Source organism: Aptenodytes forsteri, unplaced genomic scaffold (assembly GCF_000699145.1).
Source record: "Aptenodytes forsteri isolate BGI_AS27 unplaced genomic scaffold, ASM69914v1 Scaffold142, whole genome shotgun sequence".
Lineage (NCBI taxonomy): Eukaryota > Metazoa > Chordata > Aves > Sphenisciformes > Spheniscidae > Aptenodytes > Aptenodytes forsteri.
The window spans coordinates 2781433-2805827 of NW_008794598.1; the positions used below are offsets into that span (position 1 = coordinate 2781433).

The 24395-nt window shown below is 49.4% G+C and overlaps 1 protein-coding gene across 1 annotated transcript; it reads left to right on the forward strand.

Moving 5' to 3' along the window:
* The first annotated feature begins 7133 nt into the window (after window positions 1-7133).
* SLC26A9 (solute carrier family 26 member 9) lies at window positions 7134-20679 on the forward strand. Its single transcript, XM_009272770.1, has 20 exons — window positions 7134-7258; window positions 8283-8422; window positions 8766-8876; window positions 9177-9352; window positions 9808-9972; window positions 10571-10723; window positions 11117-11199; window positions 11491-11638; window positions 12370-12483; window positions 12939-13016; window positions 13359-13454; window positions 15782-15888; window positions 16464-16533; window positions 16745-16837; window positions 17297-17413; window positions 17981-18298; window positions 18529-18583; window positions 18986-19131; window positions 19925-20002; window positions 20632-20679. The coding sequence occupies exons 1-20, from the start codon at window positions 7134-7136 to the stop codon at window positions 20677-20679; spliced, it is 2421 nt and encodes an 806-aa protein (XP_009271045.1).
* The last annotated feature ends 3716 nt before the right edge of the window (window positions 20680-24395 follow it).

Sequence of the window (24395 nt, forward strand, 5' to 3'; positions counted from 1 at the left end):
TGGGCGGGGGTTTTACACCCGGGTTCCCCAGCCACTGGGTGTGAGTTTCAGTATTTGGAGAACTGGTACTCTTTTTTTTTTTCCCCCCTTCTCTTTTTTTCCCTGCTTTTGCAAAGGGGATTTACAGCAGCAGATTTACTCAGGAATTAGCAACACCAACAATCCAAGAGCTTGATTTATGAAGAGAGGCTGGAAGAGCCAAATATGTGAATTAATTATTGCTAGAATAAATCCTGCCATCTTATCCTGGCTGGCTCCTGCTGAGATCTGTAGGGCGATTTGCCTGGTATAGGAGAAGCTCCCTGCTTTTGCAAAGGGGATTTACAGCAGCAGATTTACTCAGGAATTAGCAACACCAACAATCCAAGAGCTTGATTTATGAAGAGAGGCTGGAAGAGCCAAATATGTGAATTAATTATTGCTAGAATAAATCCTGCCATCTTATCCTGGCTGGCTCCTGCTGAGATCTGTAGGGCGATTTGCCTGGTATAGGAGAAGCAATACTGATGAGAGAACCTCTGTTTCTGGATCCTTGTTATGATCAGAACTTTCTGTGCATGGGACTATGTAAAGTGGTCCCTGCCCCGAGGATGTTGCAGCCCAAATTAGACTTTGCACGCACAGGCATAGTGGGAAAGGATGCGGAGCCCAGTGCCTGTAGGCAATGGTTGAGGAGCACTGGTTGGTTGTGCACGGGAATCTAACCTAGGCAAGGGGTCTTTGCTGCGCGGGACATCCTGGTGCATGGATGCATGGCTGTGGGCACGCTATCAGAGTAGGAGGGAATTTTAAAGCTGGGAATGAGAAGTGCTCCCAGACTGAGACCTGTCAGAATGGCTGTAGGGTCACCAGCTCCTCTCAGTGCCATTTCACGGGGTGTTTAGGTCCAGTTTGGGCAGGCTCCCTCATATATAGGCAAGAGAAAATATCCCCATAAGCCTGCTCCATCGCGGTAAACTGCTGTTCATGCAGCTAGGATGCTTTCTGCTCTACCCTGATAAAATTTATCCACACCTTATTTGTGAGCAAGCTGAAAACTTAAGCTAGGGGCCTGTCCTTCTTTCCCTTGAAGATAAGTCCTTGAAGTGACATTTCTTGCTGGCCACACAGTATTTCTGCCCCAGGTCAGAGATTTCCAGTAGAGAAATGCTCTCCCATCCTCTGCCTCTGGGGGAGGATGGACTGGGTGACTCCAGAGGTGTTTTTCCTTCTCCAAGAGCAAATCCGCAGGGGCAGGGAGCATGTGCAGGAGCAAGCTCTCAGCAGGCATCCCGGATAAGTGTTCGCAGGCAGTGCAAGAATGCTGCAGTCTGCAAACTTTTTAATTCCTTGGGATTTGCATTGCCCACTTGCTCTTCAAAGGCGGAGGGCAAGGTCTGTGTCAGAGGCATGTGGAGAGCAGAGACTGATGGCAGCGAGGGACGCCGAAGTTTCACTTCTTCTTTTAAGTGCACTTTCCAACCTTCCCTCCTCCCATCCCAATGGCTCTGTATGCCAAGGGAGCGGCAATGGGATGGGGAGGATGGACACACCACTTCCCAGGGGACAGACTCAGGTGCCGTTAAGGTCAGGCACTTCTCTCTGCCTGCCAAGGAGCTGGCAACCTGAACCCAGCACCGCTGGGCTACACCCAGCAAGGTGACACCTCCAGGGGACTGCGGGGCAGGGAAGCTGGTGGCTTTCGGAGGACTATGATGGGGCCATAGCTGCATCCCGGACTGCAGCACCCCAGGCCATGCGCCTGCTGCCTCACCCCAGCCCAGCCCTCCCTCGGCGAGGTACAGCACTGGATGCAACTACAAAAGTAATGGAGAGTGAGGGTGGGGTTGAGAACAAGTGCGTTAATCAAACAAATCACGGAAAGAGTGGGCCAAATCTGGGCTCGTCTACCCCAGTGTCAGTGCAGAGCAGATCCCCTGTGCCCATGGCATTTGCTGCATTTACAACAGCATTAAAAAGAGCAGAAGTCGAGCTGCTGAACATAAGCATTTTACTTAGTAAACACCCTTTGAGCCAAACACTTTGGCTTCACCTTCAGTAGCTGGCAGATGTCTGCAGATCTTATTATTCTGGTTACCAAGTGCAGAGCTAGTTTGGTTAGAAACTCATGTGAAGTGGTACATCAAACATTGGCACCGGCCCAGCGACGGCAGAACAAGAGTACAGTGCAGCGCTCCTGCCCGGTGCCTGCGCTGGGCTGGGTCACTTAAAACAAGAAAAGGGACATCTGCCTTATGGAAATCACCTATTTAACACTCCAAATATTTAATCTGAACAAAAAGAAAACATTGATTTAATGCCTGGCTGCTCCGTGGCAAAAGTGCAGGAGTGGAGGAAGGGGATGGCTGCTCCCGAGGGGGACGTTAAAGCCGAGGTTGCAGCATGGTGCAACGAGATGGGAAGGTGGGAGCTGGAGGGAAGCAGAGATGTCTCCTCCCTGCCCCTGCACCCGCGGCGTACGGCTCCCTCTGTGCCTCAACACAGTCAGGCAGGGCCAGTTAGCACCTCCCGGCACCCCTCTCCCTCCTTCGCCCTCTCCCTCTCTCTCTGGCTTTTATTCCACCAGCCATCACGATGGTTCCTGCATGCTGCTTGTGGAAAATTGATCGAAACGGCTAAGTTTTTACTGAACTTTATGGACTCTGGCATTTTGCCTTTTCTGAGGCTAAAAGACGTTTCTGTGATAGGGTATTTTTCATAACTGATCTATATGCTCCCCTAGCATCAGCCTCTTCTATTTCCAAAGGGCAGAGGTTAAGAAAAAGTTAAACCCCACGGCCAAATGTTGTGCGTATTCAGCTCATGGCACCGTGCGTGCAGCCGGCTGCTCAGCCCCCTGAAACACAAGCACCGCTTCCCTGCTTATGCCTCTTCCCCTTCCCCAGATTACTAGGAAAGATGTTTTTACCAATATGCTCATGCCAGAAACATGGGACTATAGATCTGGCTTTACCACTGCAAGGTGCTTTCTTCCTGAATCAGTTCATCTGTAGATGAACCCTATGGCAATTCAGAGCCAAAGGTAAGACAAAACTAAATCGGATCAAAGCGATTTTAACTGTGAGCAAAAAGGTATGCCCAGTCAAACGGCCCAGCTGAAGATGCTAACCTGAATGAAGGTGCCAGCGGTCCCTTGGTGATGAGCTGCCAGTGTGGCCCTTCAGCCAGACTCGGTCCTGGTCTGTCCCTGATGCCAGGAGGTTCGAGAGTGAACAACCAGGGAGCATGGGGGCAGATCCGCTGGGCTGATCGGCGCCCGATAGCGGAGGTGAATTATACAACATCCTTTTGAAATACCTGAACTGACTGACAGCAGAAGCCTCCTTTTCCTCCTGCCCGTGTTCTTTGCGAGCCCAGCTCGACACCAGAGGCGTGAAAGGGAGAGGGAAGCGGGGGTGCAGCAGGAGGGTGAGGCAGAGTTCAGTCTGGAGGAGCACCCGGCACTGCAGCTCCCGGCACTGCAGCATCCAGCACTGCAGCATCTGGCACCACAGAGCCCGGCACTGCAGCCGCCCTGTCCTGCCCCATGCCATGCCTAGGCAAGGAAGCACAGCACAGGTTTCAGGGTAGGAGGTGACGGCTTCCTCGCCTGACCTTGCGAGACTTGGGCCCTTTCACCGTGTTGCCCCAGGGCTCCCATGGCACCTGCAGCCGGAGCCGGGAGCGGGAGGCTGGGAGTCGCAGCGGACACGGTGCTGAAGGCACTGATTCAGAGGAACAGGAGTCAAGACCTTGTTCTGGTGTCGCAACCAAACCCTTGCACCTGTGCTTGCCTTCTTCAGGCAGACCTTGTTTCCTGGGGTAGGGGAGAGTTGCTTTTTATAACCCTTTCTTGGGCAATGGAGCTGGGAAAGAGATGTTTTTAATGAAGATTCACCCAGGATTTGGAAGGGACCAGACCTCCGAACTCCATCAGCTGAGAAGCAATCAGCAAGGAGATCTGTGTGTGCATTGCCTTGTGCAAGAAGAAGGGGGGATGGAGAGGGGGCAGACAAAGGAGGAAACAGTATTTCCAGAGCACTGATTTTTTTCTCCCTAAAATGTAGCAAAGGCATTCCCTGAATGTCCAGCTCTTGCACTGGGACCAATTTGGGCCCTTATATTATGCATAAGGCAGTGATCAGATTGCTTTCCCACTAAATTTGACTCACACTCCTTGGACTGGAGTCCCTTTTCTGTGCCTATGCCAGCACAGGAAAGTGGCTTTATGCCAATGGCTCGTATCAACACTAACCTCAATGTGACTTTCCTCTTCCCAAACACAGCTATCACCAGCCCAGGGACAGAAGATAAGAGTTTAGTAAATGCATTTGCAAGATGAACACTGGGAAAAAGGTCCATGCCTTGCATGCACAGGATGGTTTGAGACTGGCAGGGCAGGGATCAGCCAGGTATGAACTGATGGGACTCTTAGCTGACGACCTACTGGGACAAGATCTTTCACCCACATCATATTCTTGGAGTGAAGCAGTTCTGCCTTCGTTTGTTGCTTGCTCCAAGTATCACATCACAGTTACATACTCAGTGTGTCACAAGTTCTCCAAGACCCCAGGCTCAGTAGACTTATCAGTGAGGTCAAACTTCACATTTCTTAGCATCACCCGCTCTAGCCAACACACTGGAGGAATGGGCTTCATGAAAAGCTTGTAACAGGGGCTCCGCACCTGGAGCTCTTCCCCAGACCTCGTCCTTTATTTCCATCCATGCCCATACTGGAACAGAGCTCTTGAAAAACCTGGTCCCTGCAACGCAGCAACTTACTGGCACTCTGCTTTTCTCTCCACACACACTGCATTGCTTCAGTGTCCTGCCCCAGCTGCAGGATTTAAACCAGCTCTGCAGCTTGCTCTGGTCTTATCCCATCAACACCAGGACAGCTGGTTTTGCCTTTTGTTCAAGGAGCAGTCACACAGCTCGTTCTCTTTAATTCTGAAATCGCAAAGGTTTAACCTGCTGTTTGATCTAGGGCAAGGCCAGTGATAAGCCAAGTCAAGAACTTGACTCTGTCCGAGACGCTGACATCATTAGCCTGTTTGTTTAAGATGGAATTTAATCATGGGGATATTTTTCCCTCTATACTTGCCTTGTTTATTATTTTTCCTGATTGCCAGCACTTTTGCTCAGCGGGGGAAATTCATTAAAGAGCTGTGATATAATTGGCTGATTCAGTCTGTCTGATGGCAGGCACGCTGCTCCGCAAGTGATGGGGCCGAGAAATAAAGCTGAGAGAGACCTCCTGCACCAGAAACTGAGCTGGGTTTATCACCCCTTAGAAGCCTGTCGCTGGGCCTGGACCTGGGCTACAAAATATTCACGACGGAGGACTAGAAATCTAGAGCGGAGCTGCGGCTGGAGAAAGGTTGGGCACGCTGGGAACCTGCTCAGCAACAGGATCTGGAGCAAGGCTATAAGGGAGGGACAAGACTTGCACAGACTGACGTGGGAAAACCAGGGAATGACCATTTATCGGATGGGCTTCTGGTACGAGCGTAGGGACTGGGAAAGAGCCTAGGACACTGCATAGTCTCAGCCTGCACCAATCCTCCAAAAGGTAAAGCTTGTAATTGCTCTTGGAAGGGCATCTCTAGGTGAAAAGAAGCAGCAGGGATACCAGTGTGTGCACGCCTGCAGAGGGCACTGGATTAAGCACCTGGTAATGCAGGAAGAGGGGCATGTCTCCTCTTTCACCTAGCTGGCCCTCCAAAGACATAGGCCGGGGTCCCTCCCGAGTCAGCGTGGGTGCAGATCAGAGCCTGGAATCAGAAACACACCATTGCTGGAGCTATTTCACAGCAAACTGCACTTGATTGCCCCTGTGATCACTAAAGCATCCACTGCAGGAGTGGGATTGATGACCTCCCTTTCTAAACCCATTTACTCCTATTTGCATAATGATTCTGTTGACCTAAATTCTCCCAAAAGTTTCGGCTGCCTGCATCATACTTTCCTTCCTGCCCTGGACTGCTGGGCCACTCTGCTACACATTACTCACGTCTTCCAGCCCCCACTCCAAGGTAACTGCTTATCAGCAAGGACTGACATTAGTCCTACGGATGGGCATTTTGCTCATCCTGGCTCCACTGAACTCGGTGTCAAGGCGTGCACTGACTTCAGCAGTACTCACAGTGCCGAAAGAGGGGAGGGGAGGATCTGGTACGTTCAAATCACTCCATAAGCTCTAAGCAACCTGGATGTTGTTTCTTGATATGTTCTCCTGCCTGAATCACCAGCTTTTTCCACCCCCTCTTCTACTCCTTTGTTGGGCAATGACCCACTTAGATACACGCCATACCACAAATAATTACCAAGATCCTTGTTTTATATCTGACCACTTCCTCCCTCCACCCCTAGCCTCTCCAGTTTGTAATGATTCTCCCCTCTTCCCAGGCATCGCTGGTCATAGTAAAATAAGGGCTCTCTGAAGTTCATCATCCTTCTTTGGTGAGACCCAGGTACGGGGCAGGACTAGTCCATCCGGATGTTTTGGCATCTTCATCACTGAAATGAATTAGCAATGGTTATCTTTCTGCGCATCACTTCCTAGAATAAACCAGGGACTCATCCACAGCCTCTCATGGCAAGTGAGAAATAGGAAGGCTGCTGAATGCAAATGAGACCACTCAGCAGTGCAGCAGGAACACCTCGGATGGAAACTGCCTTTAATCACGGTGCCAGTATCTACCATTGCAAATTGTGTCAGGGCTGCCCAGGGTTGCAAAGTCTTGCCAACGCCACCGGCAGATGGTGAAACTGAGGCATGAGAAAGGTCAAGTGACTTGCCCGAGGCAAAAAGGCAGTCACTGGCAGAGCTAATATTAACACCCATGCTCATCTGCCAGACAATCCAGGACGCGCTCCGGTCCCCTTCACACGGCATCGCTCATTAGCATCACCTCAAAATAGCTGGTAAAAACTCCCTGTGCCGGGGAGCAGCAGCCCCCGGTGCTGGGAGAAGCCACTCCCAGGACCTGCCTCTGCACCACAGGGAAACTATTTAGGGTGGAGATGTTCGGGGAGGGCTCCCAGATGCTGGAGGTGTCCGGTCTGTTATACTGCAGGTGGGGCCAGCTCCAGTCACATTCTTGGCTTTGCTTTTTCTTTTTTTTCTGGGAAAAAAATTAAATGATCCAGAGATGAACCACACCAGGCCTCGCTATGTCATCGAACGTCCTGCATATTCGGTCAGCCTCTTCGACGAAGAGTTTGAGAAGAAAAGCAGAAGTTACCCCGTTGGGGAAAAATTGAAAAACCTTTTCAGGTAACATAGAATGCTATAGCTGGGGCAAATCTAAACCAGATTTGGTCTGGAATTGGGATATAATTTGGACCTGGGGATACAGTTCCCATTTTTATCCTGGGAAACCTTTTCCATGATCTTCAGGGCTTTGATGGATGAAAGGCACAAGAGAAATGCAAATTGCACTGAAGCAAGTGAAACTGGTTACTCTTTTCACTGCCTCAGCTGTTACGCTGGAAGGCAAATAAGCAGAACAGTTTGCACTAAGTGCACTTGGGATTTGGGTTTCTGTTTTCCAAATTTTTTAATAACGAAAAAGGTATAATTGGTGATGTATGTATGAGTGTGTGGATTATTTCTTTAAGCTTTCCAGCTGGGATTTCCTTTTACCAGCTTTCTGATTAAAAACAGTACTGGCTTTCCTTAAAGAAAGATGATTAATCCTGCTGATTGCTGTCTTGGAAATCTATATCCATTCCTTGGAAAAATGAAGGCTTTTTTAGGAATACAGGAAAGAGGGAACATGTATGTCAGCAGGCAGAGATGTGAGATGCTGCATGTGTCAACCCAGGAGCAATCTTCTTCTTTCAGGCACACTTTGGGTTTTTTGACCAAGCACCTGAAAAAGTTCATCTTTGGCTCTGTGCAACTGCCCCATGAATCTTTGAGCTGTGCTTCCTCCCTGCAGCTCACCTACCCCCCATCTGCAGGGTATTAGAAACAAAGACTCAAGATACTGGGGAGCTAAATCCTCCGCTTTGTGCAGGTTCTCCTTCCAGCTGTGGCAGCACTGGGGACCTCCCAATGTCAGGACCTCCCACAATAATCCTCCACGGCATGTCCAGCTAGTTAACTGCAAGAGCCTTGCAGGGAAGGCACCTCGCAGGGAAGGGCTGTGCACCAAATATTGGGCTCAGGATTTGGTGTGGGAGAAATACTGAGACATTCCTAGGAAGATCCTTCCTTGCTTCCTTGCTTGCTTACTTCCCAGCTCACTTGCTTCCTTTCTTCTTTACTTATTTGCATTTTTTTTTGTCTCCTCTAGATGTTCAGCTTCCAGATTCAAACTCATCCTCTTTAGCCTGTTCCCAATACTTGTGTGGCTTCCCAAGTATAAAATTAAGGACTACATTTTGTCCGATGTTCTTGGTGGGCTCAGTGCGGGGACGATTCAAGTGCCACAAGGTGAGACACAATGACTTTCTGGGTCACCTAGAGGGGATAGCACTTTACCAGTTCAAGTAAAGGTCTGCAGATGACAGCTATGTCCATTCTGGGGGGGTTAGCTACCTTTACTGCTACCTTTACTGCTGACATGTATCAACACAAGCTCTACCTCCTACCTGGTTGTCCCTATATTTTTTCCACGGAGCCCTTCCCTGCTCTCTTTGGCCCCTCCTGCCCAGAAAGCAGCAGTCTGTGCTGGCCGCAGCACCTTCTCGGAGCTGATGTGAGCGTGGCCAGGGCAGGGGGCTGACACCAGCTGCACAGACTTGGGTGACCTGCCCATTTCCCTTGTGTTTTCCAGGGATGGCCTTCGCGCTGCTGGCCAGTCTGCCTCCTGTCAACGGGCTCTACTCCTCCTTCTTCCCTTTGGTAACATACCTCTTCCTTGGCGGTATCCATCAGATGGTCCCAGGTAAGCGTCTGCAGAGCAACTTTCTGCACAAGGCAATTAAACACCAACTGGCTGGGAATACCCAGTGTGTTCCAGAATAGAGATGTTTGGGCATGTTTGGTTTGTCAGGGGTTTATGGGATCCCTGATTCTGGCTGCACAGCAGGATCTCACCCCAATGAACCACTGCCACAGCCCACCACAGGGCTGGCTGCGGTGATGGGCTGGGTGTCTCAGTCTGGACAGCCTAATCTGCCCAAGTGCCTTCCAGGACAGGACGCTCTCTAGAAAAAACTACTGACATCACTGTGTTGTCCTGTAGGTACTTTTGCAGTCATCAGCATTATTGTTGGGAACGTCTGCAATGAGCTGGCCCCAGAGTCAGCCTTCCAGTACTTCAACCAGACTACCAATGAGACCAGCGTGAATACCACAGCCCTGGAAGCGGCCAGGCTGGAGATCTCTGCCACGTTAGCCTGCCTGACAGCCATCATACAAGTAAGGACCCACTGCACCGCCTGTGCTGTGTCCTCTGGCCAGAGCTGACCCACAGGGAGTCAGCCGAGCTCTCTCCCTGGAGCAGAGATGGTGGTAGCAGATGCCAGAGGAGGCCCCACTTCTAAGTGGATGATGCCTCAGCATAGAGGTTTTTGGGGGGATCCCGCCCCAGCTGCAGTCTTGGTGTGAAATTCTCCAAATGAACTAGCCAAGGGTGAGGCCAGCCCCTGGGGCAGGATCGCAGCCAGTGATGACACCCCAGCACGCTGCAGCTCTCCTCTCCCCATCCCTGCTCCGGGACAGTCTGCTCAGCCCTGCCTGCGCCGCGGCTGCATGGGAGGGATGTGCCCGCTCTCCCGGCGGAGCAGCCTGCCCAACACGGGCACGCTCAGGCTCTGCACCTCGCCCTTTCAGGCTGGCATGCTTCTAATAACGCCTTGTCTGTCCTACCCTAGCTGTGCCTGGGATTCGTGCAGTTTGGCTTTGTTGCTATCTACCTCTCAGAGTCTTTCATCAGGGGCTTCATGACAGCAGCAGGGTTGCAGATCCTCATCTCCGTGCTCAAGTACGTCTTCGGCTTGACAGTCCCATCTTACACCGGGCCCTTAGCTATCGTCTATGTAAGTGGGTGCTCTGGACAGGGGCCTTCCCTGCACCTCCTCCCCCAGTGACCACCACACCACAGGCATCTCTGCCACCCATGCAAGGGAAAGGGTGGCTAGGAGAGAAGGAAAGGGTGGAGGGAGGGGGAATACGGCTGTCTGCACCACTCCCAGCCCAGCACACCTACGCTGCTGCCATTGTATTTCCTATACAGTATTATCTGAGCCCTTGTCTGCTAGTTTCTAATTAGAAGTAATGAAATGGGTCTGGGGTTTGGGAAGAATATGAACTGTGTTGCTTTACAGCAGGAGTCTTGCACAATTGTTAGCAACAGAAACTTTTCCTATGAGCAGGTTTACCCATTCCTGGGCTTTCCTGCATCTTCCACGGATGCATGCTCCATTGATACAGCTAGAACTGCATTTAACTGGACAGCACAGACCCAGGGCTGGTTGCTGATGTCTCAGCAGCAGGGTTTCTAGCACTTCTCTCACCCTCGTCACATCTCAGGGTGTTTGCAGTTGATTATGGTAACAAGTGTTCTCCACTGTGCTGTCCGCATTGTCCAGAGTCTCTGGTTCCCCATGACACCTTCTCCTCTTCTCTCCCCTTTAGACATTCATTGATATTTGTAAAGGTCTGCCCAAAACCAACGTGGCCTCCCTGGTCTATGCCTTGGTCAGTGCTGTGCTCCTGTTCATTGTCAAGGAGCTCAACCTAAAGTACATGAAAAAGATCCGGATGCCCATCCCCATGGAGATCATCATCGTAAGTGACGCATGAGCTGTCCCTTGGACCCTCCAGGAGACAGTCCCTCCCCTCACCTTACAGCCCTGGGACACCCACTTCTGCTCACAGAGGGCCCATCACATAGAGCATCTACACAGTGAATATGACGCATATTCATGGCTTGGGGTCAGAAATTGGGCCATCCTCATGGAGAATACCTCCGATGCCCAGCTTGTCCCTGTTAGACTGTACCTGCATCCTGCTGATGCTGAGTATGAGGAACATAACTCCTGCTGGGGAGATTCTCTCCTTTCCTAGCCCAAATTTGGTGCTAATTTTCTACTGTCAGCCCCAGGAGCACAGCAAGCTTAGTGCTTCTGAGAGAGCTCATGCTCTTTCCGCTTACTGCTCTTTTATTCTCTGTACTTTCAGGTAATAGTTGCGACTGCAGTCTCTGGCAGCTTTAACATGCCCGAGAAGTACGGCATGCCCGTAGTTGGGAAAATCAGCATGGGGTAAGTGCATGTGCAGGTCTGACTCAACTTCCAGATAATTTTCCTTCCTCCTCCTCCTCCTCCTCCTCCTGCAGCCTGGAAAACACCTCACTCTTCCCTGCTGTATGCCAGTCCCCTTCCAGGACTGTCAGGCAGCACTGCTGCGCTCTGTTACACAACTGCCACCATCCACTCACACTGTCCACAGTGTAGACACGGATTATGTCATTCCTGAACACAAGCTCCTCACCCACTTCACTGGCCTCTGGTCACTAGTGTCACAACTGCTTCTTGCCTCCGCTCTGAGTGCAGGTTCCCAGCACCAACCCTGCCCCTGGTGAACAAGTGGAAAGACATGATCGGCACAGCTTTCTCACTCGCCATCGTGAGCTACGTGATCAACTTAGCCATGGGGAGAACACTGGCAGCCAAGCATGGCTACAACGTGGACCCCAACCAGGTAACGCTTGGTCTGGAAGGACGCAGTCAAGGACCATTCCCCTTGCTCTCAGGCGTGAAAGGAAAACCTCGCTGCATGAATGGGAAGCTTTCAAACGTGCGCTGCTTAAAACAGACATGCTGCTCCCATGCATGCAGGCTTATGTGGCAGCTTGCCATGTGGGGGTCGAAAGGACATGGCAGATCCATCTCCCATGGACTGGAGAGAGCCTGCAAAAGGGAAGAAAGCCTTAGGTTGAGCTCTCTGCTTTGCTCTCCCTCGAGACCTGAGGCTTCAGCCCTAGTGCTGGCGCAGACGGCATTTTTGCAGGTTGTTGGAGCACAACGAGGCACATGTATTTCTCACTGAGCAGAGAAAGACCTGGATTCCTGGTGTGTCACCTAGATACTGTGAGAGGCAGGACATTAAATAATCCTCTTTTGTCATCACTGGCACAGCGGCAGCTTTCAATAACAGCCACGCATACCACATGAAGCCCTGCCCTTAGTGAGTCAACAGATGACGTGTTTAGGTGGAATTGTGCTTCCAGGTTTCCCTGCTATACCAGAGCCCATCACAGCTCTTACTGGAAGGAAAGGGTCTGGGACACACTGCAGGGAACCCAGGTCCCTTCCCTGGCCACACAAACCCCAGACTCGGGCACCTGCTCTCCTGCCTGGCAGCTCACACGCGTTGGCAGGGCAGGACGGGCAGCTGTCCTTTCTGATGACCACGTTCCCCCATCTCCACAGGAAATGCTGGCCCTGGGCTGCAGCAACTTCTTTGGATCCTTCTTCAAAATCCACGTGATCTGCTGTGCTCTCTCCGTCACTCTTGCCGTCGATGGGGCAGGAGGGAAATCACAAGTTAGTACCTCCTCCTCCTCTCTTCCCTACGTGACCCCACTTGACCACAAACTCCTGTAGCTGCTGCATGCTGCCAGCCTGACATCACTGCTGCAGGTCTGGAGAAGCTCCATATATGAGTCCTTCGCATTGCTGTTGTTAAAGCAGAATTTCCTTCCTCCCCAACTCCATTTTGTTCCCTGGGTGGTTCTTTGGATTGGTCACAGATGTAGGGCTGTAAATCTGCATTCCCAGTCTGGCTCCCCGGATTGAGCAGAGCTACCACGTGAGGGAAGTTTGGGGTTATCTGTGAGATCTGCAAAATCTTAGCCTATTTCTCAGAGGCAATCATCTGCTCACATAAAATACTGCAGTGACCAGTTGTCCCACTGGCTGAAGCAGCAGGAGAGGAAAGGCTCAGAGGGGGTTTAGGAAGACCCTGATGTTTGCTGAAGTTAATTCTCTCTTTTTTGCAGGTGGCAAGTTTCTTTGTGGCCTTGGTGGTTATGGTGACCATGCTGGCTCTGGGGATCTACCTCGAACCTCTTCCAAAGGTAACACAAACATCTGTGCAAACAGCGTGGCCATTGTGTCACATACTCCACACAGCCAAGCGAAGGCACAGTCTTGCTCCAAAAACCCCTGATGCAAACTGCTGCACAGCATGGTTTGTTCCTGGCCTGGGGTCCTGTCTGCACTGAGTCTCTGGAAGCAAGAATAGTCTACATTATTATGCTCAGATCCAAGTGAGATCTTTGTGAGCGTCACCCTTTCCCATTCCCTTGTGGTATTTGGACCAAGGAAAGGAGACACTGCAGAAAGCATCTGCTGCAAAACGTGGCACATCCACACCGCACATCCACATCCTAGCTGATACGATCCCCTCTCCTCCGCAGTCTGTCCTGGGAGCCCTCATTGCAGTGAACCTGAAAAACTCCCTCAAGCAGCTGGCTGATCCCTTCTACCTGTGGAAGAAGAGCAAGCTGGACTGCGTGAGTGCCTGGGGACGGGTGGGAGGCATCCGCCTGCCTATGCTGGCAGCTCAGCCCGCAGCTGTGTGAGGCAGAGGCAGGGCGAGCAGGCCAGCCCCCCGGCAGGCTTTTGGAGGCAGGAGGGCGGTATGAGTCCCCTGCAGAAGGTGGGTTTTGCTCTCTCCGTGTGGTCGTGCTTCCAACCCCTCGCCAACAAGGCTCTGAGCGGTGGCGGAGCCTGTCCTGCCCAGCTGAGCACTCTCATGCTTAGCGCACATATCAGAGAGGCCTGAACTATTACCTGCTCTGTTTAAATGCCTATCAACTGCGGGAGCCTGTTTGCCCAGAACTAGCCAAACCGGCCCTGCTCAATATCTAGGAGTCATGACTTAAAAACTCACACAATAGCCCTCCAGGGTGAGGAGAGCCCTTCACAGCGATAAGGACTCCAGGCACTGGTTGATATATAAACCCAGGCAGGGGGTGTGGGGGAGTGAGAACGGAATTTGGAAATGTCTGACATAAAAAGACAGTGTTTGAACAGGACTCCCACGGCTGAGTGGTGTGTGTGGACACTGAGCCAATATCCTGTCAGGTCCCGACAAACCGCCTTATCGGAGAAATCAGGAGTCCAAAGGGGCTGACCTGAGTCATCAAGAGCTTTCCCAAAATACTGTTCAAACAGGTGCTGGAGAAGAGATGGGTTAGCAGTCCAGGCACAGATTTCACAGGGGTGTGATCATGACGTGAAGGCACACTCTAGCACAGGGCACGAGCTACAAAAAAATTGGTCCATCCTTAGGATTGAGCCTGGCAGAGTGACCGGACCAGGGACAAGCAAGGTCTGAGCTGACATGGTTATGCAGGCAAGAACCATCAGAGAGGGAAAGTCGCTGATGGGAAGATGCAATTCTCTGTTGGGAATCTTTTATGGCAATTTAAGCACATCTCTGAATGGCTTCTGCTGGTGCCTGGTGGGCAGGATGGAAGGTCTGGGTCGGCTCTGGCAGTTCACGTGAGGGCAGGTGAAGTTACTGCCCATTATCAGAGCTCGCAGAAGGGAGCACAGACCGTCCCCGCGGGCTCCACAGCCCCCAGCCCAGCGTCTGGGCAGACACCTGATCAGACGGTGGACTGAGCGGAGATGCATGGTGCTGCCTGGGGAACGCCTCGGCAGCGTGTCTCTGCCAGACGTGGTCACCACAGTGGAGGTGAACAGCTGTCAGAAACCAATTTGGTTTGGCCCATGTGAATCATCTGTCCTCCATGGCACAGCCAGACCCACTGCCCCGGCTGTGCTGTGTTTCCACTGAGCTGCTGGAACAAAGCTCTTCCTACCAGCAACCATGGACAGCCTACAGGTGCAGGGAGCGTGGGGACCAGGCAGATGCCAATGGAGTGAACTGTGTTCCCCTGACCTTAATCTCCCTGGAATTTGAACCAGATTCAGTGTCCTGTCCCAAAACGGGGAACACCATTTCTGGGTGATGTCAGACCATTGGTGTGTATTACCTCAAGTCTGATTGTATTTCAGTGCTAACTGCAGGGATCACTCCACAGATACAGCCCAGTGTGAAGTCTGGATGGAGGGAAGCCCTTACTTGCCGTTTATATGCACCATGCATACAAATTAAGATGCTGAAGTCATCAAAGTTACCCTGATTTGTCCAAGGTCAAAGTTAGGTTTTATCAGTCTTGAGGATGGGATTATAATAACCTGCTAATGATTCTCAGAGGGCATGTTTATATGCTTAGGCAGGACTAATTTCACACAGAGGGAGATGCTCGAGTGCTAATATATAAAAATGACAAATGACAGAGCTCTGAGCTGAGAGGTGGAGCAGGTTTTGGTATGCTCTGTCATACTTTGTCATCAAATCTGCTCTGTGTTCAGGTCATTTATAGTAGGTGCTCAGACGGTTTTCAGATAGATGCTCATTCCTTCTGAAATGCTCTGACTGACAGCAGGAGCTTTCTTGGGGCTGGGAGCAGTCACTGAGCAGCAGATGGTCTGACCTGCGGGAGCCTTTTCTTGACTAGATAGGCTGATACTTTTTGAACTGAATGAGTGGTGCGGGTATTCGTGCAGCTGTAAAGAAACGCACTGGCTGCTTTTACGGCTGAAAAACTGGGGCTTCTGGCAAGCTTCCCAGCGATGATGTTTCACACGAAAGCATGCAATAAACTGTATAATTAAAATAGCTGCAGAATTCAGGCCTCGGTCTTTTGATCCTCAGCTGTGTAGTTCTTTGGGTCCAGAATATCAGCACAGAGCCATTTTCCATCCATCGCTGTGCTCCAGCCCGTGGTAGAGTAAAATGACCTGCCATGCTCTTCTCTTTCTGCAGTTGGTCTGGCTGGTGAGCTTCCTGTCTGCTTTCTTCCTGAGCCTTCCCTACGGAGTCGCTGTGGGCGTGGGATTTTCCGTGCTGGTCGTGGTTTTCCATACCCAGTTGTAAGTACCAGCGTAGCTACAAAAACCAAAAGAGAAGGAAAATCTCCCAGTTGCAGAATAAATGACAGATTATTTTTATAACCAACCTCTGGCCCATGTTTCGAAGGAACGTGTGGCAGGAGCCTGGGGGAGTGCAGGTGTCCTCCCTGGCCCCTGGAATGTGCAAACAGGAATGGCAGGCGCTAATTTACTGCCTGCATTCCCACTCCTGCGCACGGTTAGCGATGTGCACATCCCAAGGCAGGGGGAAGTCTGAAGGTATTTACTTCAGCACAAAAAGCTACCTGCATAGTTCCCAGCAGAAAATCCTGCTCATAAAAAGAGCGAGCCCCGTATATATGCAGAGACTGGCGTGAAGTTTACACACCATTTTTAATCCATCAAAGCCCTTTATTAATATTTCCCAGTCTGGGATCTCAAACTGCTGACTCTTTTTTTGCCCTGTAGACTCTGCAGGGATGAAATCTAAGTATTTTCATAAAGCAAATTTTCAAATCCTGGTATGGAATGTGATGCAAAGCAGTTTTCTTCCCCTGCAACATTTACTCTAATTCTGGCCACCTCTTTTCTCCTAGCCGTAACGGCTCTGCCTTGGTTCAAGTACCTTCCACTGACATCTACAAGAACCCTAAAGCCTACAACAAGGTAAGCAGAAGCTAAACTATCCTCAGAGAAAATGCTGTTCTTTTTGCCACTGGTACCCACTGTGATCAGGATGTCGCTGCTTGTTTCAGGGGTGGCAGGAGTGCTGCTCTTCAGCTTGACCTTCCCCATTATCTGCTGCCCAAACTCCCAGCCACCCTGCACCCCACAGAGTCCCTGTCACGCCTGGTTTGAGCTCTTGTTTCTGTTGCAGGTACATGAACTTAATGGGATTAAAATTGTGACCTACTGCTCGCCACTGTATTTTGCCAACTCAGAGATATTCCGCGAGAAGATTATAGCCAAGGTGAGCAATGCCCTAAGAAATTTCTGCTTGCAGCCAATCCCAAATGGCCCTTGCTCTCTCCTGTAGTGCTACATGGAGATAATTAAGCCTAGGATGATCATGAAAGATGGTCACATCCATCCTCTACTCTTCCATCCTTTTCTCCCTGATCTTCAGGACTGTTTGTAGATCTCATTTTAGAGGTTATGCCTGAATCCTGGCAGGTATCCTCCTCCAAGCTCTGCCAAAGCAGAGTCATCCTGCTACTGCAAGTCCCTCCTCCCTGCGTGTGCAGGTACCCTGAGTTACTGGAGATGTTGCTGTTTGGTTGCCATCAGGGTCACCTCACTCCGGCGTACAGCTGCTGCTGTCCTCCCGTGCCATGTGCCACGGGCTGGGAAATGGGAAGAAAGAAATAGCAGCCCCTGGCTATGGGGCTGAACAGACTTTTTCAAAGAAAACTCTCTCTCTTTTCCACAGACCGGGGTGGATCCTGGTAAAGTGTACTTAGCCAGGAAGAAATACGTGAAACGGCAGGAGAAGGGAACAGCACAACCACCAACAAAGCTACCGAAATTCTTATTGAGGCAGAACAAGGTAACTCAGTTTGGGTTCCTGTGTTGACGAGTAAGACCCCAAGTCCTCATCAAACAGCTCCTCTTGACATAGGGTTTTCTGCACTGTCTTCCTAGCCACATTTACCACCTCTTGCCTCCTTTCCTTCCCACCCACAGCTCCATTCCTCCCAATAGCCAAAACCTTAAGATGCAGGAGAACTGAAAATGGCTGGGAGCAAGAAAGCTGTAGAGATGGCTAGAATGGAAACATGGTGAACAATTTGCTAGAAACCGAGCTTGCCCTGTTTCTCTAAGGCTGGATCTATGTCACATTTCAGTTCAAAAGTGCCCTTCTGAAGCACATTTCCCAGTCATCCCAGCTTCGTTTGGTTTGCATTGCTGAGCAGTCCTGAAGCATGTGAACAGGAATCATTTAAAATTAACCTAACGTACTCCAACCCCAAGGGACATTCAGTCTAGGGCTGGAGTTAGTCCAGATTGAAACACTTCATGCCACTGACTACTTCAGGTGCATTCACGTGTCAGGACCTCGGCTTGTGCTGATAGTTGTGCCCCGCCCTGACTGTGCATTTCTGCTTTGCTGTAGACCTTGTCTTTGCAAGAGCTCCAGAAAGACTTTGAAAGCACCTCTCCAACAGATACCAATAACAACCAGACGACTGCTAATGGTGCCAGCATCTCCTATGTCACGTTCCGTCCACCTGCCAACGGTGCTGGGCAAGTGCATACCTCCAGTGAGCTGGGCAGCACCACTACTCTGCAAGGAAGCACTTTCAGTGTCATGCCTAAAGCAGATGTTGACCCTATGATGACAGCACCGCCCTATATCAGCTTTCACACCATCATCCTGGACATGAGTGGAGTGTGTTTTGTTGACCTCATGGGCACAAAAGCACTAGGCAAGGTTAGTTCTGTACTACAAACATAGCCAAGCAACGTATCACCCAAGTAACTTCTACTCTCTTGGGCAGCTCAGATAAAGATGTTTACCCTCCTCAATAGAAGGTTTGTGTGACTTTCTCCTTCAGCATCCCCAGGACATGTGTAAAGCCCTGGATAAAAGATTTTATGTCTAAACACAGTACTGGAGCAGCTGTGTTACTAATCCTCTCTCTCCCCTCTCATCCCTTCTAGTTGTGTTCCAGTTATCAGAAGATTGGGATTAAAGTGTTCTTGGCAAACGTGCATGGTAAGAATCCATGAAGAACACATTTCCATGTGATCTTCCCCCATTTATGTGCTCCTGACAGACAGGAGATCTTTTTGTGTTCTTTGTGCAAACTGTGCAAGCTGTCAGCCTTTTGTTGGACCAAACCAGAACAGATGAAAGAAGAGAACAGAAGAAAGGAAAGAGAAACGCTGTTCTCTGTGTGAAATAGGTCCTTTCGTTTGGGAAGTGATACGACTGGAACCTCTCCACATTTAGCATGTAGAAAAATAGATCCCTACACTCTCATTTCTGCAGCAAACCTGCTTCTTCCCTATGCATGCCAGCCTTGCCTTAGCACAGAGGACCACTGTCAGTCATGTGCACTTTCAAAGGCTTCCTTCTTTGGTTTCCTTCTTGTTCACGTGCTTTTCCTTTCTTCAGCCCAGGTGTACAATGACATTAGCACAGGTGGAATCTTTGAGGAAGGAGGCCTGGACCAAAGTCACATCTTCTTGACGATCCATGATGCTGTTTTGTTTGCACTGGCAAATATCAAAGAAGTTGTCCACCCGCCCATCTTAGAAGAGGTAAATTTGCTCCCCAGTCTTTCTCCAGCTCACAGTACTGTACTATTAGGCTTACGCGCTGCATCAGCACAAAGGAAGAATAACAACTCAATACTGCAGCTAATAAAGTTTCTTATTTATCTCAAGTGGTAAAGGTCTAAATCCAACAAAATATTTCACCTCCTATTTCTCACGTATGAGCCAAGCACCTACTGATTGAATTGATTTCAATGGGAATTCAGAAGTGTAAATGTCTTCTGCAAACCCCTAGCTGGGAGATGAATGTTTTTCCAGCCTGGAGAAGCCAAAAGAGCTGTTTCAGCACCATGACCTCAGTTTGGTGTTGGCTGGAACATGCAGCTGCACACAAAGGCAGAATTTGGCCCTCGGAAATGAAGTCAAAGCACACGCCCCTGTCCTTGAATAGCCCCAGCATCCATGAATGCTTCCCTTGGTGGGAGGAGAAAAGGCCGAGGCAGGAATGTGGCACATGCTGACAACACAGGGTCAGACAAGCTATCTCCCCAAATATGGGTGGGTTTATTGCATGATAATTGGAGTTGGAACCAGGGCAACAGTTAGCCAGTTATCTCATGAGAATAAGTTAAGGTATCTCATATCTCGGCAGAGAGATATGTAAATGCCAGCTCAGTCAGAGAAGATAAACAATTGAAACAGGATTCCTTCTGTGCCCCTTCTTCCTGGGCATGTCCCTTTGAGCACGTGTGATGTTTTAAGCCTGGGTTAGTCATTTTTTTCATTCCTTTCAACCCTGCACTCTGCTAATTTGTGGATTTGATTCTTTCCTGCACAGGGGCCAAATCAGACACAGCTCTCCATCTATGACGAGCCTGTGGATGAAAGCAGTGCAGAGTTCAAGAACTTGGAGGAGGTTAGTTCTAGTGCCAGGGGTCACTTCTTCAGCTGTGGACATAAGGTGGAAATCAGAAGTCATGGTTGGGGTTGGTTAGATGGGAAGTCCCCTGTGCCGTGCCAGGCAAACTGCTAGCAACAGTAACGCTTTGAGAAGTTAGTTGCAAAAATAATTTAAAATTCCTGTCATGAGGAGCTCTGGCAGGCACCTGGATGAAGGAGCAGCTAGGTTGCCCCACAGGGGAATCCTCTAATCCATTCTGGGCCACACAGCTCAGATTCACAGTCAGACCTGTGGTTTCCAGGCACTGGGGTGAACTTGGAGAACCAGGTTTAGCTCAAGCCCAGAAGAAGGGTCACTGGTCAAGTTTTTCAGCACAGACTTTGTTAATGCTGAAGTGATCTGCACCCACCAAACCCAGGTCCCTGGGAGGAGATACGTTCCAATGCTGACCTTCCCCATGCTGTCCACGCACAGCTGGAGCCAGAGCAACCTCCCCACTGCCAGCTTTCCCTCGTGGAGGAGGGCTGGGAAGGGTTGGAGTTTCTGGTGGCGTTTCTCTGTGTGACTGAATGACTGCTGAGCTGCATTGCTGGGTTTGTGCCATGGCATCAGCCCTAACCCAGCATGTCTTGTGTGCCCTTTAGGAGATGTTTGGAAGCATGTTCCACTCAGAGACCCAGACAGCTCTGTGAGCGCACAGGGAGCGTCAGCGTGCGGGCAAACCCTCCTGAACAGACTCCTCTCTCCCATCCCTTCGTGAAGAGCTGCACTTCTACCTGGGGATACAACGTTTGCAAAGCAAGAGGCCATCACACCTCTTGAACTGATAAATTCCTCCCTCCTTCCTGCTCCGCTTCTGGTATTCAGAGCAATGGGCTCTGGAGCAGGCAACAGAAATCTGCGGAAGCAGGAACTCAGGAAATGCCATCTCATTAATTACAGAAGAGAAGCGAGTTCATTTGAAGGCAGGTGCCTTAACACATGGGACGATTAGTCATTATTGCCAAGCGCTCTCCTTTGTCTCACACAATCGCACTCTTCTGCCCGCATAGACATTACGTAATTTGGGCATCCCCCTTCTTTCTTTTCCCTCCTCCCTCTTTTCCTGATGAAGTGAAATACAAGCAAATATTAAGAGCCTTTCACGGCTTTGATTCACAAGCCAAAGCAACTCTTGCAAGGTGCGGCAACGCAGCTTTGTAAGGTAATGTTGTTCTAAAATGTGCACTGACCCTTGGGGTGTCTGCACAGTAAGTGCAAGCCCCTGAATTTCCCTGCGTGTCTGTGTAGCACCACCTCCGCCTCTCCTGTGGCCCCTCTTCTACGACCCCCTGCACTGCTTTCTCTGTGACCCAACATCCCAGAAACCACTGCCTCAAACCACTGCTGTACTTCTGATATCCCGAAGACCTTGGTACTCTATCTCAGTAGGGCTGCTTTCTGGATTACGTATTTTTTTTTCTTACTAATAGGACTAGTTTGTAATCAGAAACAAGAATTCCTTGTTACTGTGTGTTATACGCACATATTGTCCTGCCTGCCCGGTAGGTTGAGCACGTGTTCGAAAGACCCAGGGTCTGGTTCAAATCCCCCCTGAAGTTTTTTAGGGATCTTTTCTGCTGACTGAACGGCGCTTCAGATAAGGCTCTTAGACTGTGAATGGCATGAAAGCATTCATCCCAAGGGTGTTCTGACTCTTCCCATCCTCTTGTTGACTGGAACAACTGAAAGATTTAGTCTGGAACGTGGATGAGTGCTCTGGGGAAAGATGTTTTTCCCAAATAATTTTGATCACAAGTAGCAAATTCAGGGACAGGGAAGGAAGCCCCTTCTGCACACTTTTCGTAATGCCATAGATCCAGAGCAGTAAAACTGAAATTTGAGTGTATTTTATGCCTGCAACTAGGGAACAGCCCAAGTGACACCCTGTGCTATGCAGGGCTTCTGGTGACAAGCTCTCAAACGGTCACTTGTGTGCAGCAAGAGACAACTCTTGTATAGTAGGTGATATTTCCATTACAATTCTCTACTAAAAGTTTGATGATTTTCATTAAAATTCACCACAGACTGATGCTACCAGGACCATCTACCTCCCAGGCAAACAAGCCTGCCTCACTAACCCAGAGACAGACAGCCGAGATCTTAATCATTTCTAAAAATCTGACATTCTTTTATATTTGAGTGATGCTAATAACAACTGCTATTTTAGTTTCCCTCTCTGATGCCTTCCCTTCTTACCCATTGCTGATGTTGTGACAGTAATGACAAGATGACAATATAAAGCCTGAAAAATCTAAGCATAAGCCAAGGGTTAAAGGGACCCTTCTTCAGTGCATTTCAACCTCAAATATGGCTTTTATGAAAATAAGGTTATAAAAAATTTAAGATAAAGACACATACTGGTATGTCTTCAACTGCAATGAAAACAATTTCTTTTGTTTGAATTTCAAATCTTCCTACAAGGTATTTCCAGCACTGGGATAAAATGCAAGAGACAACAAGAAAAAGTGAACAGTAATAGAAGTAAAACTGGACAGTCTGTTATCTTTCCATGAACGCAAAAAATAAAGAGTGGCCTTAATAATGAAAGTAAATTATATTTTTAAAGGTTATTTCTATTTTATTACTCTAAGATATTAAAACTATTAACAAGCTTTAATGTACAGTTTTGAAGTACATATACATCATTGAGCTGATTCACTAGCAGATTGCTAGAAGGCTTTCTGAGGAGAGAAAGTGGGGCTTTCCTACAGCTCCCAGATGTCTCATTTTTAAGGAAAATAGAGCTTCAAGAACCATCATAGCTAGACAACCATTAAAGGAAACAACATCAGGACCCTGCCAGTTTGGTTTTATGTAACACCTCATTAACTAAGTCACCATTTCTCTACCTCAGTTTCTGGTTATGTGGTGCAGGAGAGAGTAATAAAACCAAAGGAGGTTAGTTTCCAAAAGGAAAAACCCACGAACTAATGGTTATTACTCATTTTAATCTTAGACAGCAGTGATTTTTCCAGAACCATGTATAGCTTGTTCTATAAGGTAAAATCAAGAGATTAATTCCCTTAAATTATCTTTGAGGGTGATTACTCATGGTCTTTTGTTACTGCCTGAGTGCTCCTTTTACTTGCTCGTTTGAAAAAAGCAACAAAGAAATTGGTGCGATGGAACAAGAAACTATCCTACAGTAGCTAATCAATATTTCTGTATCTCTGAGGTGGCATCACGTTAAATGAGGAAAATTCCAATTTCCAGTTCTTCATTCAAGGTTAATTACAGGAGGCTGATTTCACAGTCTCAGGGCCTGACAGGCCAAACACAAGAAGCCTCAGAGCAACAGACCATGTATAAAAAATAGATTGTATTTCTTGAAGTTCCTACAGGCATAATGGATGGGATGTCAAGAGAGACAGCTTGAAGGTAGCCGCACTGACTATATGCTCTGCGATTCTGATGACCTAGGAAGAAGGATACCTCGCTTCTGCAGCCACGGGCCAATTCTGTCAATAAATGTAACATCAGTGGGCAAATGGCATTGCTGGAGGCACAATGTGGCCAGTTCAAAGTCTGAATTTCCAATTGCCCGGGCCACAGAATTAGGGAAGCTCAAATTCATGCTGGGGTAGAAAAATTTTCATTTCCAGTGTCACTTTATTGCTCTTAAAGTAACAGTGATGTTGATGTGTAATGGCTCTGAAGCCTTACTTGATAAATGCATGTTGTATAACCAGCTCAGAAATGTTTGTAATTTATTTAATTTAATATTGGTTTCGTTCTTTTTTGATAATAAAGAATGTGTGAACAATCATCTGCTTCTTCTGCTGATTCGAGAGCAGGCTTTCCATGGCAGCTCCCGTCCAGTATTAAGCATCTCAGGACAGTTTACGCCATGGGAACATAAGATAAATCCTCAAATTCAGCACAAGACAGCTGTAAAGAAGCTGGTGAAACCAGGCAAGAAGGAACGCATTTTGAAAACCAGGCGATTTAAACCCTGTCGGGAGTGGGGCTAGCACACCCCAAGGCACACCACCATGCCCGACTCGGGCCCGTCCCTCAGCCTGGTCCTCACAGGCGTCCTCCTACCCAACTTGTGGCTCTTGCCACCTCACTGAACCGGGGGGTGGTTATTCCCCACGGGCACCCCTCTTCCCCCCAAGCACCCCGTCATTTTGGCAGCAGCATACTGAGCCCCAGCGCTCTCGGCCTCCCAGCGGGCTCCAGGCACGGCCCAAACCAGGGTGAGGGGACATTCCCATTATTGCTTGCTGCTGTGGGTACCAGACACCGTTCGCCACGGCTCCTAAACGTCCCCTCGAGAAAAGAAATACGCGGTTTCACCGAAGGAAGAGAGAACCAACCCGCCCTGCCCACCCGCCCGCCGCCATTTCAAATGTGCCGCGGCAGA